This window comes from Erigeron canadensis, chromosome 8 (assembly GCF_010389155.1).
Source record: "Erigeron canadensis isolate Cc75 chromosome 8, C_canadensis_v1, whole genome shotgun sequence".
Classification (NCBI taxonomy): Eukaryota; Viridiplantae; Streptophyta; class Magnoliopsida; order Asterales; family Asteraceae; genus Erigeron; species Erigeron canadensis.
In genome coordinates, this window is record NC_057768.1 from 8,858,023 (window position 1) to 8,871,635 (window position 13,613).

At 34.9% G+C, this 13,613-nt stretch overlaps 1 protein-coding gene across 1 annotated transcript; it reads right to left on the bottom strand.

Annotated features, from left to right (window-relative positions):
* Positions 1-1,729: 1,729 nt before the first annotated feature.
* LOC122578320 (vacuolar protein sorting-associated protein 35A-like) lies at positions 1,730-12,478 on the bottom strand. Its single transcript, XM_043750257.1, has 22 exons — positions 12,216-12,478; positions 12,022-12,118; positions 11,807-11,930; positions 10,466-10,651; positions 9,678-9,765; positions 9,510-9,566; positions 9,315-9,404; positions 9,093-9,215; positions 8,797-8,871; positions 8,669-8,728; positions 7,807-7,923; positions 6,159-6,395; positions 6,019-6,084; positions 5,826-5,915; positions 5,572-5,661; positions 4,968-5,060; positions 4,077-4,145; positions 3,881-3,961; positions 3,682-3,789; positions 3,461-3,564; positions 2,691-2,804; positions 1,730-2,221 (listed from the first exon to the last, which is right to left on the bottom strand). Exons 1-22 carry the CDS (start codon positions 12,309-12,311, stop codon positions 2,011-2,013), a joined length of 2,376 nt encoding a protein of 791 aa, XP_043606192.1. The 5' UTR covers positions 12,312-12,478; the 3' UTR covers positions 1,730-2,010.
* Positions 12,479-13,613: the final 1,135 nt, after the last annotated feature.

Here is a 13,613-nt window from a genome sequence, read left to right on the forward strand (position 1 = left end):
GATTAAGATGGTTATGGGTGGATGATGGCTGGTTAGCCGGTTAGGCATGTTGGGTAATGGGTAAGGATCAAAGTGGATAATCTATTTACGTGCCAATGGGTCACAAACAATTTTGTCATTTTTTATTTCAACTTAATAAATGGTTAATTTATCATATATGATTAATGATTATGAAACCTTCTCTATTTACCCGTTTATTATTAATTCCAATGCCAATTGCCAAGTTCATAACGACCATTCATTACGGATCTCCCTTCGGTTCGTCCTTTTTAAGAGCTATGCCATTACTAGTTTGGTCATGCACGTATGCCTTTAAAAGTTCGTCAAAATCTAGCTTTTAATCTAAAAATGTTGTGAAGATTCCGATGCATGATAGTATTGGCAATTTGAGGTTAATCTTTATGGTGTCATTCAGCTAGCTTTTATTTCGTTTAGTTTCTTCAAAACCATCCGGTTATCAGTTTATAGTTTATTCTATTTCAATTGCATACGGTCCAACCCGAAACCCGAAAACGAACTCGAACCCGAAAGTGGTCAACAACCGGGTTTGACCCAACCCAGTTCGGGTTTGACTCAACCCGGCGGTTACTAACCGGTTTGGGTTTTCGGTTTTTATTGTCTGTTAGAGACCGGGTTGAGATCAGGCCAGGTTTGGTTTTTGGTCAAAAAACCCGAGTCAAACCCGGTTAATAACTGGTCAAAGTTTGAGCCCAAACCGGGTCCGTTGACCAAAAAACCGGTTTAGGTACGGTTCGGGTCGGGTAAAAACCGTTTTTTGTTCAGCTCTATGCATACCCATCAAGGGTTCTCTTTCATTTGATACTAGTGGATGGTGCGACATGACGGCAATGATATGATGGTGACCACGATAAAAAAAGATGTATTATAGTTATTTTATGAGTTAAAAGATACATGTTATCTTAATTCATTAACAATATTTTTAATAGATCATATGTTTTAATTGTTAAAAGGCATTGTGGTGTGTTAAGTTGCTTGTTTCTTTATTTCTTTTATGTAACTGTACTTCTTGATCACTAGCATCTTGCTAGTCGATCTTGTTTCAATAATACTTATACTGCCGTTTCAAAAAAATAGGAGAGAATTTTTTCATAATGTAATATAGATTTGTCGTCTCTATTTTGAACTCATCTGCTCTGTTATGCTGTTAACTACTTTTCTGTTTTACAACGGTATTGATTCGCTATCTAGTTCCATTATTGCAATTTACGTTTTCTTAAAGGCTGTCCCATTATTGCTATTTGTTCTTAATAATATTCTGGGGAGGCCAAAGAACTCGACTGTATCTGTTCGTATTGATGCTTTAGTGCTTTTATCACTTGGTCTTCTATGTTTGCAGATGGATTTTTGTGAACATGTTTGCTGCAAATTTTTACCATCTATACCTTTGTTCCTTGGTGTAAAATTCTGAAAGGAAAATGATAAATCCTCCAAATAATGCTCATCTTGCTGCCATTGCAATTAAGAAGTTGTAGCCTTCATCTTTCAAATCCAAACAGTAGCCGTTTTACTGCAAAGCCATACGGTTACGCATGTAACCCTCTCCTTCACCGCCTTTCCTTTCGCGGACTTTCCCCACCTTACAGAACCAGGACCCAAGAAACAGATTGCGGGTTTTACAGACTTTAACCATTGAATATATTTTTACACTTGTACAGATAAAAATATGTACCAAGTGTATTCCGATAAAAAAACTCAAAAAAAAAAAACAAATCCTAAACTTTGTTTCATTAAATTAAAGATGTTCTCTCCTATATCAAAAACTTCATATCGACACTTCGTTCGTAAGTTACACATTCCAAATTTCGAGTGTATAATCTCCTCTAACATAAACCCATCAGTGAGTCAAAACTATAGACAACCATACATCACATACTTTACCATGGATCCACCACCAAAATAAGCATTATGATTTCAAAAGCAGGAATCACATCCATACCTCAATACCTGTAGAGCTTGGCAAGTACTTTTACATCAAAGATAGCAACAAAATCAGACCTTGATAGGCTCAAATTTCTCCCCTGTAGCTCCACCCTTGTCCTTCTGGGACTGGATATAACGAATTGTACTAGCAAAGAATGCGTCAGCAGCAGGATCTGATGTTGTAGTGTCACTTTGCATTTCGGTTGTAACCAATTCAATCAGTCCTTGAATTGAAGCAACCGTAATTTGAGTATTTCCCTTCTCAAAGAAGTACAAATACCTGAAATTAAATAGCACCACATTGACCCATCTTAGAGACGAAAACATGGTTGGTTCAGGAGCAGCCAAATTGATAAACTATCAAACTAGGTGAGGGCTGAAACATGTCATTTTTTTGTTCAGGGTTCTAACGGGCAATGTCAGGTCTGGTTACAATTCTTATCCACTTCTATAACTAGCACATTATGATTGCAGAAACTAATGTTTAGATAATGTTTGAATAAATCGACTTAGGAGGTTACGTGCTTGGATTAAAGATATGCTTTGGGGGATTATCACCTGATTTGACCTGTCCCCCCATTTGCACTTTCAATGTTTAACAACAAATTTTATATGAGCAGTCCAAGAGAGATTAAAATCAAATCAATCCGTTCATCAGTAAATGAGTCAATATTCGCATTTCATTTTCTCAACATCTTCCCTCAAGACCGGCTCAAACAAAGTAGTTTTTAAGTGAAGCCATTACTTACTTGTTTAGAATCTCAATAAAGAGCATGACTGATCCACTGCTACCTTTCGTCACATTCGCCATTTGTTGAGCAGCATTCGCAATTCTTAGCGCACGCTTCAAGCAAAGCAATACTCTGCAATACACAAAAAACAACTTGATCCAATTATTTGGACATGTTTAGGTCCTAAACTAGACAAATTAAAGATCGGTTGAGTTCCAAAACTATGAATAAAAAACATTCAAATGAAAAGTCAGCAGTTTGATCCATTTACTTATGAATGAGTTGAGTTAAGTGATAATTTTCTCTCTATATAGTCAAACTGGTAGGATTGAAAAAGATTGGCACAAAGAAAGACGCCGAATGGGTCAGTAGTCACCCAAAGTGTATACTAAAACATAGAATCTCCGAATTCATAATATTCAAAAGTTAGATCGTTATTATGACAATTTGTAACCAATTTTAACATACTCGTCTATAGAAAAAATTATATAAAAATGGACAAAAAGTGTCCTCTATACCCTCCCAACACATCACATTCAAAAGATTAGATATTGAGATAATACAACTTTGCAATCATAACATACACATCTTTGGAAAAAATTTAAGAACTTGGCTAACAAAGATCCGAATCAAGAATTACCCCACTTGACTTGAGCCACACCCCTTTCCAAACCTGACCCCTTTAACAAACTACCCATTCGACATGAGTCTATGCTGACCAGTTACTAAACCAGCCCGACCCTCCCATTATCACCTCTACTTAAACGCAAGTGGGCACGATCATGTACCTTTCACCATCCTTGATTCCATCCTGATCATCAACCCAAAACAAATGTGAACATGCATAGACAGCTCTGCACTGATCTGGCTTCTTTAAGAGCTTCGCCGAATACTACCACACGTAAAAAGGAAAAAGCAGAATTTCGAAACTGATAAGTTGAACAATTACCTTTTAATGGATGAGATTAAAATGATTAAAATTTGCTGTATGCAGATAAAAAGAAGTTACCCCTGTGGCCTTGTGGGTTAAAGTATCCCTGTTTTCAACCCCAAAGGTGTGCATCCGCTGAAGAGTCCCAATAATCAGGTATAATGCTGTTACCTGTGCCCTCGAATCCTGTAAACCATGAATAAAGCGAAAAACAGATTAGATAAAAACACATCCCATACCAAAAAACTGGAGTAAGATAAAAATGAGCATAACTTACCGAAATTTCTTCTTCGTATAATATATAGGCTTGGGTGAAAAACTCATATGCTACAGGTTCAAGATCACAGTCATTGGCAGCCTGCATAAGACGAATACAATATCTCATGTGCTATTCTTATAGCTAATGGTTTCAAAATCCATTCACCATGCCATATTAGATACTCATTCAGGTCAACAAAAAAATGTCGACATACCTCAGCACATTCTAAGTACAACCTTAACGCAAGTTCGGGTACCGGAACCATTGACAAAGCTTCAATTGTCTGATACATTAGGCCAAAAGATTATCGAAAAACAATCATAATTAAAACTTTAATAGAACATCTTGCTCCATTGAAAACAGAACATAGCAAAAACACGATTTTCAAAACATTATTTCCAGTACACAATCTGCTAAAACCAGAAAAGATAATTGCACAAAAACTGCCGAACCTTAGAAAAGCAGTCATTGCAGTATGTATTTTCAATAAACCTATACCATCTATTCCACAAAATTAGATTGTTTTTGTTTGAAAAGATACAGTTTGTTAATCATATTTGGCGCAAAACTTATTTGAAAAAGAAAAAAACTAAAATAAAAGGTGTTATTATTAACCGTACCGACTAATACCGAAACCGAAAAAGACTAAAAGCGAGAACCGAATACCGTACCGATTATATGGATACGGTACCGGTTCAGTACCGGTACGGGTATTTCGGTTTTGTACCGATTTAGTACCGAATTTTCACTTGAAGAGATGGTTCCTTTTATGTTCAAAACTTAAAAATACATAATTAGCATAACAGCAAAGTTGATGATATGAAACATACTTTTAATTATTAATCCTAAATATTCACTTTTTTAATCACTAAAGATAATCACTAAAGGTATCGGTACCGGTTCGGTTTCGGTTTTTCGGTATTTTTGCTCATCCCTAAGCTACACCAATTAATCCTACCCATTTTGACCCAAACCACACTGAATCCAAACTCAATCCCATGCTTGAGATAGACAACAAAAACAGAAAAAATTAGGTACACATCAATATGTGTCTAGCATTGCTACTACAGAGATATAAACCATGAAACCAGGTAGTGAGACTTACCTGGTTCAATATTTGAAAGATCTTCTTTGGTGTGGCTGAAGCTGACTCCTCTTCATTAACATCTTCATCCTGGCTTTGTATTCGTCTAACCAACTGTAATGGCATGCCATGTCCAAAAAAACCCGAAATGAGGTTTAACGTACAAGGAAGCTATTATGAGAACTTGAGTTACAAAAAAGAACTTTCCAACAACAATAAGGATAATTTGCATTTGGAGAGACCTATAAAATGAACAGTCACTCTGGCAAATGGCAGGTGAGTTAATGTTCTGAGAAGCAACATTAGCTTCGATCCTCATTCTAAACATCTATGTACCATCTCCAAACTATCTAGAACGTAAGCATTCTAAATATGATACTCTCAATTTATCATTGAGAAACTCCCAACAGCTTAAATGCATGTTAATAACTTTATCTTGATGGTAAAATGTAAAAAGAACCTTTTCGTTTTCAGATCTTAGCATGAATATAAAACAAAGTATTGTACCCTTTAGCTGAAAACACAGCAAGCTATAAAGCCGAAGAACTATCACTTTTATTATTCGCGTAAAAGATGCTTATAGCGTTTTAGATTATATTAATGCGACCTGAAGAAAGAACAAAACCTTGAGAGCATTATATATAAGGGGAGGAATTGTAAAAGGAAGTCGCTTGGACCCTCCAGTTAAAATATGCTTCTTCACTGTAGATATAATCTGCCATACAACATAATATACAAATCAACATCAATGATCACAGTTATGTTCTGTACCCATTAATAATGTAAAGATTATTTGGCAGGATGCTGGCAACGCTTCATAAAAGTGGCTCCAGCTACAGGCGGAAAAAAAAAAACAAAATTTCCAAAGTGAAGTGATACCTTTATCATCTCTTCCAGATCATCATTATACAACATTTGAATTAGACGAGCAACAGAGTTCTGCTCTTCCTTGAAGTCATCCTCATCCATCTGCAGTAGGCGGAAAAACCTTGAATGAAACATTTGATAACATGCATTTGATAAAAGTGATATTATGAATTGACTTAAAATATGGACTTTTTGATGAAGTAACCTCGTCATCACTATCAGCATCCAAATCTTTAATAAGCCCTTTTATCAGCTCAAATAAAGCCCCAACCTACCGAAAAGAAATCACAGTTAATAAAAAGTTAAAACTTTTATGTCAAAATAACATGTAAAGAGCCACCACACCTTTTCAGCAGTTGAGATGTGAGTCTTGTTTTTCATGATGCTTTGAATTATAACATTAGACATCACTTTATTAGTTCTATCATCCAGGTGCTCCAGGACTAGAGGATAGTTTGAAAGTTTTAGTGCAGTATCTATATCATTATACTTCTCCAATGGAGCACTTAAAAGTGCAACAATCTGTTTTGTTGCTTTGCCTTCAAGCTTTCCTTTGCCAGAAATTTTACTAACGCATGCCCCCTGAAGGAATGACACCATAGACAATGTTAACACCAGCATAGACAATGTTAAAACTACAATCAGTATCATTGGCCTAGACGAAAAGTAATCACGCATGAACACTAAAGTTTATTCGACCAATGTCCAGATAGTGTGATTCTATTCTAAATAAAACTATACTCATAGTTGTGACTTGTGAGAACACAATAATTATCACGAATTAGAATCTCACAGAGTTGTTAGCCATACTTTAATGTAAGCTTCACTTACAAACTTGGAAACTATTGTACATGTATGCAAACAATAGGAACAACCAATAAAGGTAAATGGAAATATTTAACAATTGGATTATGTATTTTCAAGGTTACTCTTACCTTGGTATTGAAGATAGTACTTGGAAGTTGGAACATATAATCCAATTATCTAATAGTTCCATATTCGCAATCACTATAGGTTACTATATTTATCAATAGATCAGTAAGTTGCAGGTTGAAGCTTCATAAAAGATATGGCTCATGAACTCAATAAGATTTCATAAGTAATACATATCGTGTTTTTATAAGAATGGAGATAGTTATACTGAGAATGACATGCTACTTTAAAAGTTATATATAGTTAGCATCAATTAGCTATCAATTTTCTTTTAAATGTCGTGTTTTGTTTAGGATTGGTCATAAAAGATATACAATGCATTATTGATAAAAAGAAATCATATTATAGGTGTGAAGGGTTGTAAATGGATTCTTCAGGATAACTCTTAATGCTTGATATAAGGTTTTCCTTCGTATTTTTATAGAAGTTTTAATTTCCTGTTTAGCCTATTCCATCTATAAGTTCTTATTGGGGTTGACGAGCACAATCTGTTATAAACCACGTAACCAATCGTGTATACTCTTGTTGGGCACCAATTGAGTCAGAAATGCAGCTGAGAACTGTACCCACATTTGTTGCAAGATTAGATTATTCTAGAGATTGGTGAGCATATTAAGATGAAAAAAAGAGAGCACAATAAATGATCATTTTCCAGATTCATTGTGTGTTCAGACAAGTTCAGCGCTTGTAACCCCTAATATTAAATAGAGGAACAAGAAATCGTAATCATTATTATTTGATCGATTATTAGATTATTCAAATCTGAAAATAAAATGGAATAAGTGATAGGGATGGATGTTCTCTGTTGAGAATAATCAAGTGTTAACTGGTAATTATTCCAAACTTGCAAAAGCATATGACACAATCAATAGCTGCATTTAGTAGATCGAATACTTGAATTGTGAACATATATCCAGTATGCCTTTTAAGCAGAATAGTAACATACAAAACTGCTAAAGAAGTAGGTTAAGTAATTTCTCCTTATGGATAACTACAATATAATCTCCAACTAACAGCTTCCGTAAAGGTATTAGAAAAATCAATTTAAAGAGGAACATACCAATATTTGATCCACATAGTCAAGCCGGTCAGGGTGAACATGGAGCGTAAATGTCAGAAGAGATGAATATAAAGTTACCGCCCCGAAAACAGGCATATCAGGTTGGGCTTCGATCACCTGCAGTAAGAATTAAATTCAAAACTGCTTGAACAGAACTCCAAAATACGATAGACAAAATTTAGTAAAGAAATTACAACATAACTAGCTTCTGACAAGGAAAGCATAAGCTAGAACATAATATATCACATCAAGGTATGGGAGGTTTAAGGTAAAAAAAGAGAGGTTTTGTCAGCTTGAAGTAAGTTACTACTATTTAGTCTACTCAGTCTTTATGAAGCAGTTATTTTATTGCATGAAATATGTTTATACATATATCCCAATAAGCTTTTATGGCGTGGACAACATATAACATGTACCAGAAATGAGTGACCGAACTGATAATTAGACAGAATATACCTATAGTACATTAGTACTAGCATATTAGTGAGCATTAAAATCTAATCAATTGAAAAGCTCCCATTGACTCTATGTAAGCCTCCGAGGTATGCATTATCTGACACTGATAAACTAAGCTATTTGTGGTCAATGGAACAAGTCAAGTTGCATAGACCCTTAGAACGATCTTACCAGGAGCAATGGAAGAGCATGTAACACTGAAGCCATTTAATTCTATAGATGAATGAAAATTATAATTGTGTGCAGAACATTTATCAATTAAGAAGAAAACAGAGGACATAGAACAAGGTGCTAATAACAAACAAAAAAAAGGTCCAAAGAGTAAGAAATTGACATCATGCCTTCAACAAGGTTTTTGTTGACAAATCAACATTAAATTCTCCGAGACATGAAATGACTTCTTTACCTGACCTATGGCATTGTTCAGTTTCGCAAAAGCTTCTACTTGGACAAATTCTGGTAAGACCTGCAGCAACCCTATTATCAGGGAATTATGAAATTGAATTTATTCATATTTAGCACAAGTTCACGCACCTCAATGCTTGATGCAGCATAATTCGATAGTCTATCCATTAAACCGGAGAGTACTGTCTTAATGTCAACAGAGGGCTGAAGAAATCAATTAGAACAGAAACTTAATTATAAAATGCTAAAAATAAGAAAGCCATAATAAACTTAGCAACTAATCAAGGAAAGCCATTGATTATTTTCTCCAAGAAAGGTTAATTTACACAGTATGGAAAAAAGTTAAAGTCCGGAAAAGGTTGAGAAACTAGTGACTTGGGATCGGATCGGTGAGGGGGGAGTTAGAAATTTTTGGTGAAACCCACCTGCAGCTGTGGACAAGCTCCCAATAATGTTTCAAGAGTCTGTAAATGGTATTCGTCTGGAAAGACTTGTATTAAACAATCCATTAAATAATACTGAGCGAGATCATCCTTGCAATTCACAACCTGCAATTCTTGCAAGAACCTTAAATTCATAAGAAAAAAAAAGAATACACAAAATTCTTACAATAAAAAATGTCATGTACACACACAGACATACTATACCTGCTCCAAGATTCTGGGAAGAACAACATCTCTGTAGAGCTCTAGGTCAATGCCTTCAATCTGACCGAGAACATGTAAATTTTTTCCAACCTGGGAAAATGTGATAACAGCAAGCAGTTTTAAATAAAAAGAAACACGATAACTGCAATCATTTCATAAAGTGATACATAGCAATCCAGGTTAATAATTACTTACAAGATCACGAAGCTCATTCCTCTCCTTTTCACGTTTCTCCTTCTCTCGAGCAGGTCCCTGTAGATCCCAAAGTCAATTTTCATGATCTTTTTAGCTTTTCACGAGACACAAGCATGCATGCTAAAGCATGAGATCGTGTTACAGAATTCTATCGACACTTGAACTGACCTGGTGTTGCATTCGAACCCACAATTTGTTCATCTCTGTGAAGTTCTGAAGTACAAACTCAACAGCATCCATAACAGTGTTTTCATCCCTAGAAAAAGCAAGCCATCCACTCATTCATTAAGTTCAACATATTAAAGTTAATACTGAATTACGTCTTCAGGATTTTTGTAAGTTTGCTTTTACATTAAGACCATATCAAAGTAATCGTGCAGAAAATGAGACCAGCTACATAAACAAAAGCCAGATGACATGCAGACGTAAAAACATCTCTTTTCAAGTCAGTTCCAATCCTGACTATTACTCTAGTGTCCTAGAAACATAAAGATATTACACCGTGACAAACAAAGTATTTCACTTTCCAAGTGTACTTGGCACTAAACCTAGAATTGTGGACTTGGTAACTAAAGATTTTCATCTGCTTGTCATTGAACTTGCCAGAAAAAAATACAAATTGCCACCTTCAGACTTTATTTGATGATAAACTTCCAAGAATGCTACTTGGGGCAAATATGTGTGCAAGTATCATTACCAAGGTGGGATTTGGTTTGCAGATGGGATTGGAAATGGGTATACTAGTATAGATTAAAAAGACAAGAAAAAAGAGAGATATTTCACCCTTACAACAAAGATATATCACCTAGCAGAAAGCTATATATAACCTAGCAGAAAGCCTATCCCTATAGCTACCAAAGACAAGTTCATTTATCAGTTCAACACAGAATATCCAAAAATGCTGAGCTTAACTTTGCATTTGGTCACTGATACACGTAAAGCCTTGAGAGTCTTACCCTTCATACTCGGAACCAATATCAGGTAACTTATCCCTACTGACTTGAGAAAGATAACTCCTTAGGAAGAGTCCACGAAGAGGATGCTGGATACCACGGCACATCTCAACAAGATCCTTTAAGATATCCTTAGCAGGAGCTTCCTTAGATTTGATGTACACAGATCCTACTGTACAAAGTAGATACCTGAATAGATTAAAGCAGGATAATATTATAGAAAATGATATACATAGTTGAAGTGAATGTATGATTGTACGAAGCTGAATACTTATATACTATCTCCATCCCTATATAATTGTTCTGTATCTAAAAACACGCAAATCTAAGTTATTACTACAATGACAGATTTACGCTTTTACAATTTAGGTTGTTATTAATTTAGTTAACTGTAATTTAAGAAAGTTTACCGATTATATCTAACATTTTTAGTTTTGGACATATATATAAGGACAACTAATATAGTAAAGATGGACAATAATTTTGTGACGGGGGGGTAACTAACGATCAACAGACATAGTATTGCTCTGGAAAATAAAGAAAGAACAATCCATCACTAAAAAACTGCCTCGTTGAGATATTATTTGCACTAGCTAATTTTCTTTGTGGTTTTACCTTACAAAGATAGAAATTAAAAGTTGTTGAAACCAAGGGGACCAGGAGTTATTGCAACCTGAAACTACACCAGTACCACCAAATAAGCATCTTTCCCTTTCCACCCCAAATGCACCGTATAGACACAAGCTAGGAATTAGTAGAAAAGGTACGACCCTACGTATATGACCCTTGCCAGGAATGCCAGGCACCTTATAATGAACTATTACATAACGCTTTCTATTATAATACCTTGGTAACCCAATGAATACTACTAGAGTATCTTACATACTAGAACTGAATTCCACAAACTTGTTCAATGCACAGTGCCTAATATTCACATTTTATAATTCATTCTCTTGACACGAAATCCATAACATTAACTATTATATATTCCAAGAAAAAAAATGGCATACTGCATTTCCCGATTAACAAAAACTAAGACCCGAATTCATTGTCAAGCATCCATTTGGGTACCAAATGGTCCTCACCCCAAAACCCTCACCTTAGTTATTTCCTCTATAACTTACTAAAGGATCTTTAAAATCCTAAGACAATGCACTATTGCGGTAGTTACCAAAAAGTCGGTGCTTGTACAAACTGATCTATTGTAGCACATCATAAATCATTCTAAGCTAGCTATAAGTTTTGTAAAGGTTAACACGAAAGCTAATAGCCTAATACATCCGCATATCACAACATTGACAAAACAATGTAAAGAAATACTCGGTTTCAAATCCGAAAACTTACAATCTGGGCAAAATGTTGCCTGCATGCTGCACAAGTTCATACAACTCAATAATCGAGCAACTCCGCCTACTCTCCTCTTTGAAAAAAATCTCCAACTTCCTCAACTCATCAAATGCCCTCATATCTAGACCCAAACAAATACTAACATCATCAGATCACAAAAAAAAATAATTATTAAATATAATTAACTAATAGTAAAAATTTAACATAATTACAAAGCTCATAATATTTATGTGGCGAAAGCCTTGAAGTACGGAGCTCCGAAAGCATCTGAGCGGAGTATTTCAATGCGTCTTTAATATTATTTGAATCCTGATAATAATCAAATAATAATTAATTAGGGTTTTAGTAAAGTGAAGTAATTAAAATTAGGGTTTAATGAAATTAGAGAGTGAGATTAGTTGGTTACCAAAGCGCGATGCATGTAGAAAGCGTTTTGTTGAATGCCGGCGATGGCAGCTGTCAGCCATTTCTCTTCGTCTTCAACGCCGTCCGTGGTGATCATTATTGATTTTCCGATCTGATGTTGCTCCGATGGATGAATGAATGGATGGATCAAAATATATATATTTGAGTTGATTAGTTGTTTTTATGTTAATAACTGGAAAAGATACAGTTAAGATTGGAAAGTCCGCTATGCAGCTTTGGACTGTTATTTTAGTCGTCAGGTATAACTCACCGGGTGTTTGGTATACTGTATACTTGGAAGTCAAAGCATAATTATCGACTCGAGAACATAACTTAAAAACTTTAAAAAGTATTTCGCCTCGTAAAAATCAGAATATTACGTGTAAGTAAAAACTTCGATGCGAGTATTTTAGTGCATGTTTTATTAAATGGTTTTGTTAATTTAAATTTATAAAGTATAAGAATATACTAATACTAATAATTAGAGAAAATGTCACAAATGGTCCATGTGGTTGTTGATATTCGCATTTTGCCCCATGTGTTTTTTTTCGTTGCAAACAGTCCCTTCGTTTTTCATTTTTGTTGCCAGCAGTCCCTAGCACTAACTTCTGTTAATTTTAACCGTTAAATCTCACATGTGCATTGCACATGAGGGCATTTTAATCTTTTTATCTTTAAAACACTCATCCTTTTTTTAGCATCTATTTTTTCAGATCTAAACTCAACATCTCATCATCATCTTTAATCAACCTTAATATCTATTTTCAGATCATCATAGCATATCAATAATAACACCAACAATAATAATCTAATTTCTTAAAGCTCAAAAATTAGATATAAAAACCCAAATATATAGCAGCCTGACAGGTATCAATAAACCACATAACAACAGATTCATTGTGGTGCAGGTTAAAAGAAGAAAAAGATGATATGGGTTGACCCGTTGTTTTTGACAATCCAAATACAAGAAAAGATGATTGTATCGCCGGAAAATTCCACCATTATAACCAACCTGAAAAACCTACCACCACCTCCACCGTTTATAGTTGGTGATTTGCCAACCGATGACCGGAAACAAAACAATCACAAAATCAGCTTCCCACTTTTAAAAATGAATTCATGGTGGTGGTGAACATGGAATAGTGGCCTAGGTACGTCAAATGATTTTTAATTATTATTATTATTATTTTTTTTTTTGATCCAAGTTTAATATGGATTCATAGATTGAGGATAGGCATATATTTTGTGTAATTTATAGATATGTTGATAAATCCACATATTGTATTTATAGGGTTTTGAAACAATTGGTTTAAGGGATTTTTAATTTGGTGGGTTTTGGTAGGTGGGGGAGGGGATGGGGAGAGGAGATGATGAAATAAGAGGGGAGTGAAGGAAGAAG

What these genes read in the sequence shown, in the direction of transcription:
- LOC122578320 (XM_043750257.1), bottom strand. Translation starts at nt 12,311, where the DNA reads ATGATCACCACGGACGGCGTTGAAGACGAAGAGAAATGGCTGACAGCT. An exon ending in ACATAAATATTATGAGCTTT is followed by an intron (nt 11,931 to 12,021) that starts GTAATTATGTTA and finishes GTTTGGGTCTAG; the next exon opens with ATATGAGGGCATTTGATGAG. An exon ending in TTCCCAGAATCTTGGAGCAG is followed by an intron (nt 9,216 to 9,314) that starts GTATAGTATGTC and finishes CAAGAATTGCAG; the next exon opens with GTTGTGAATTGCAAGGATGA.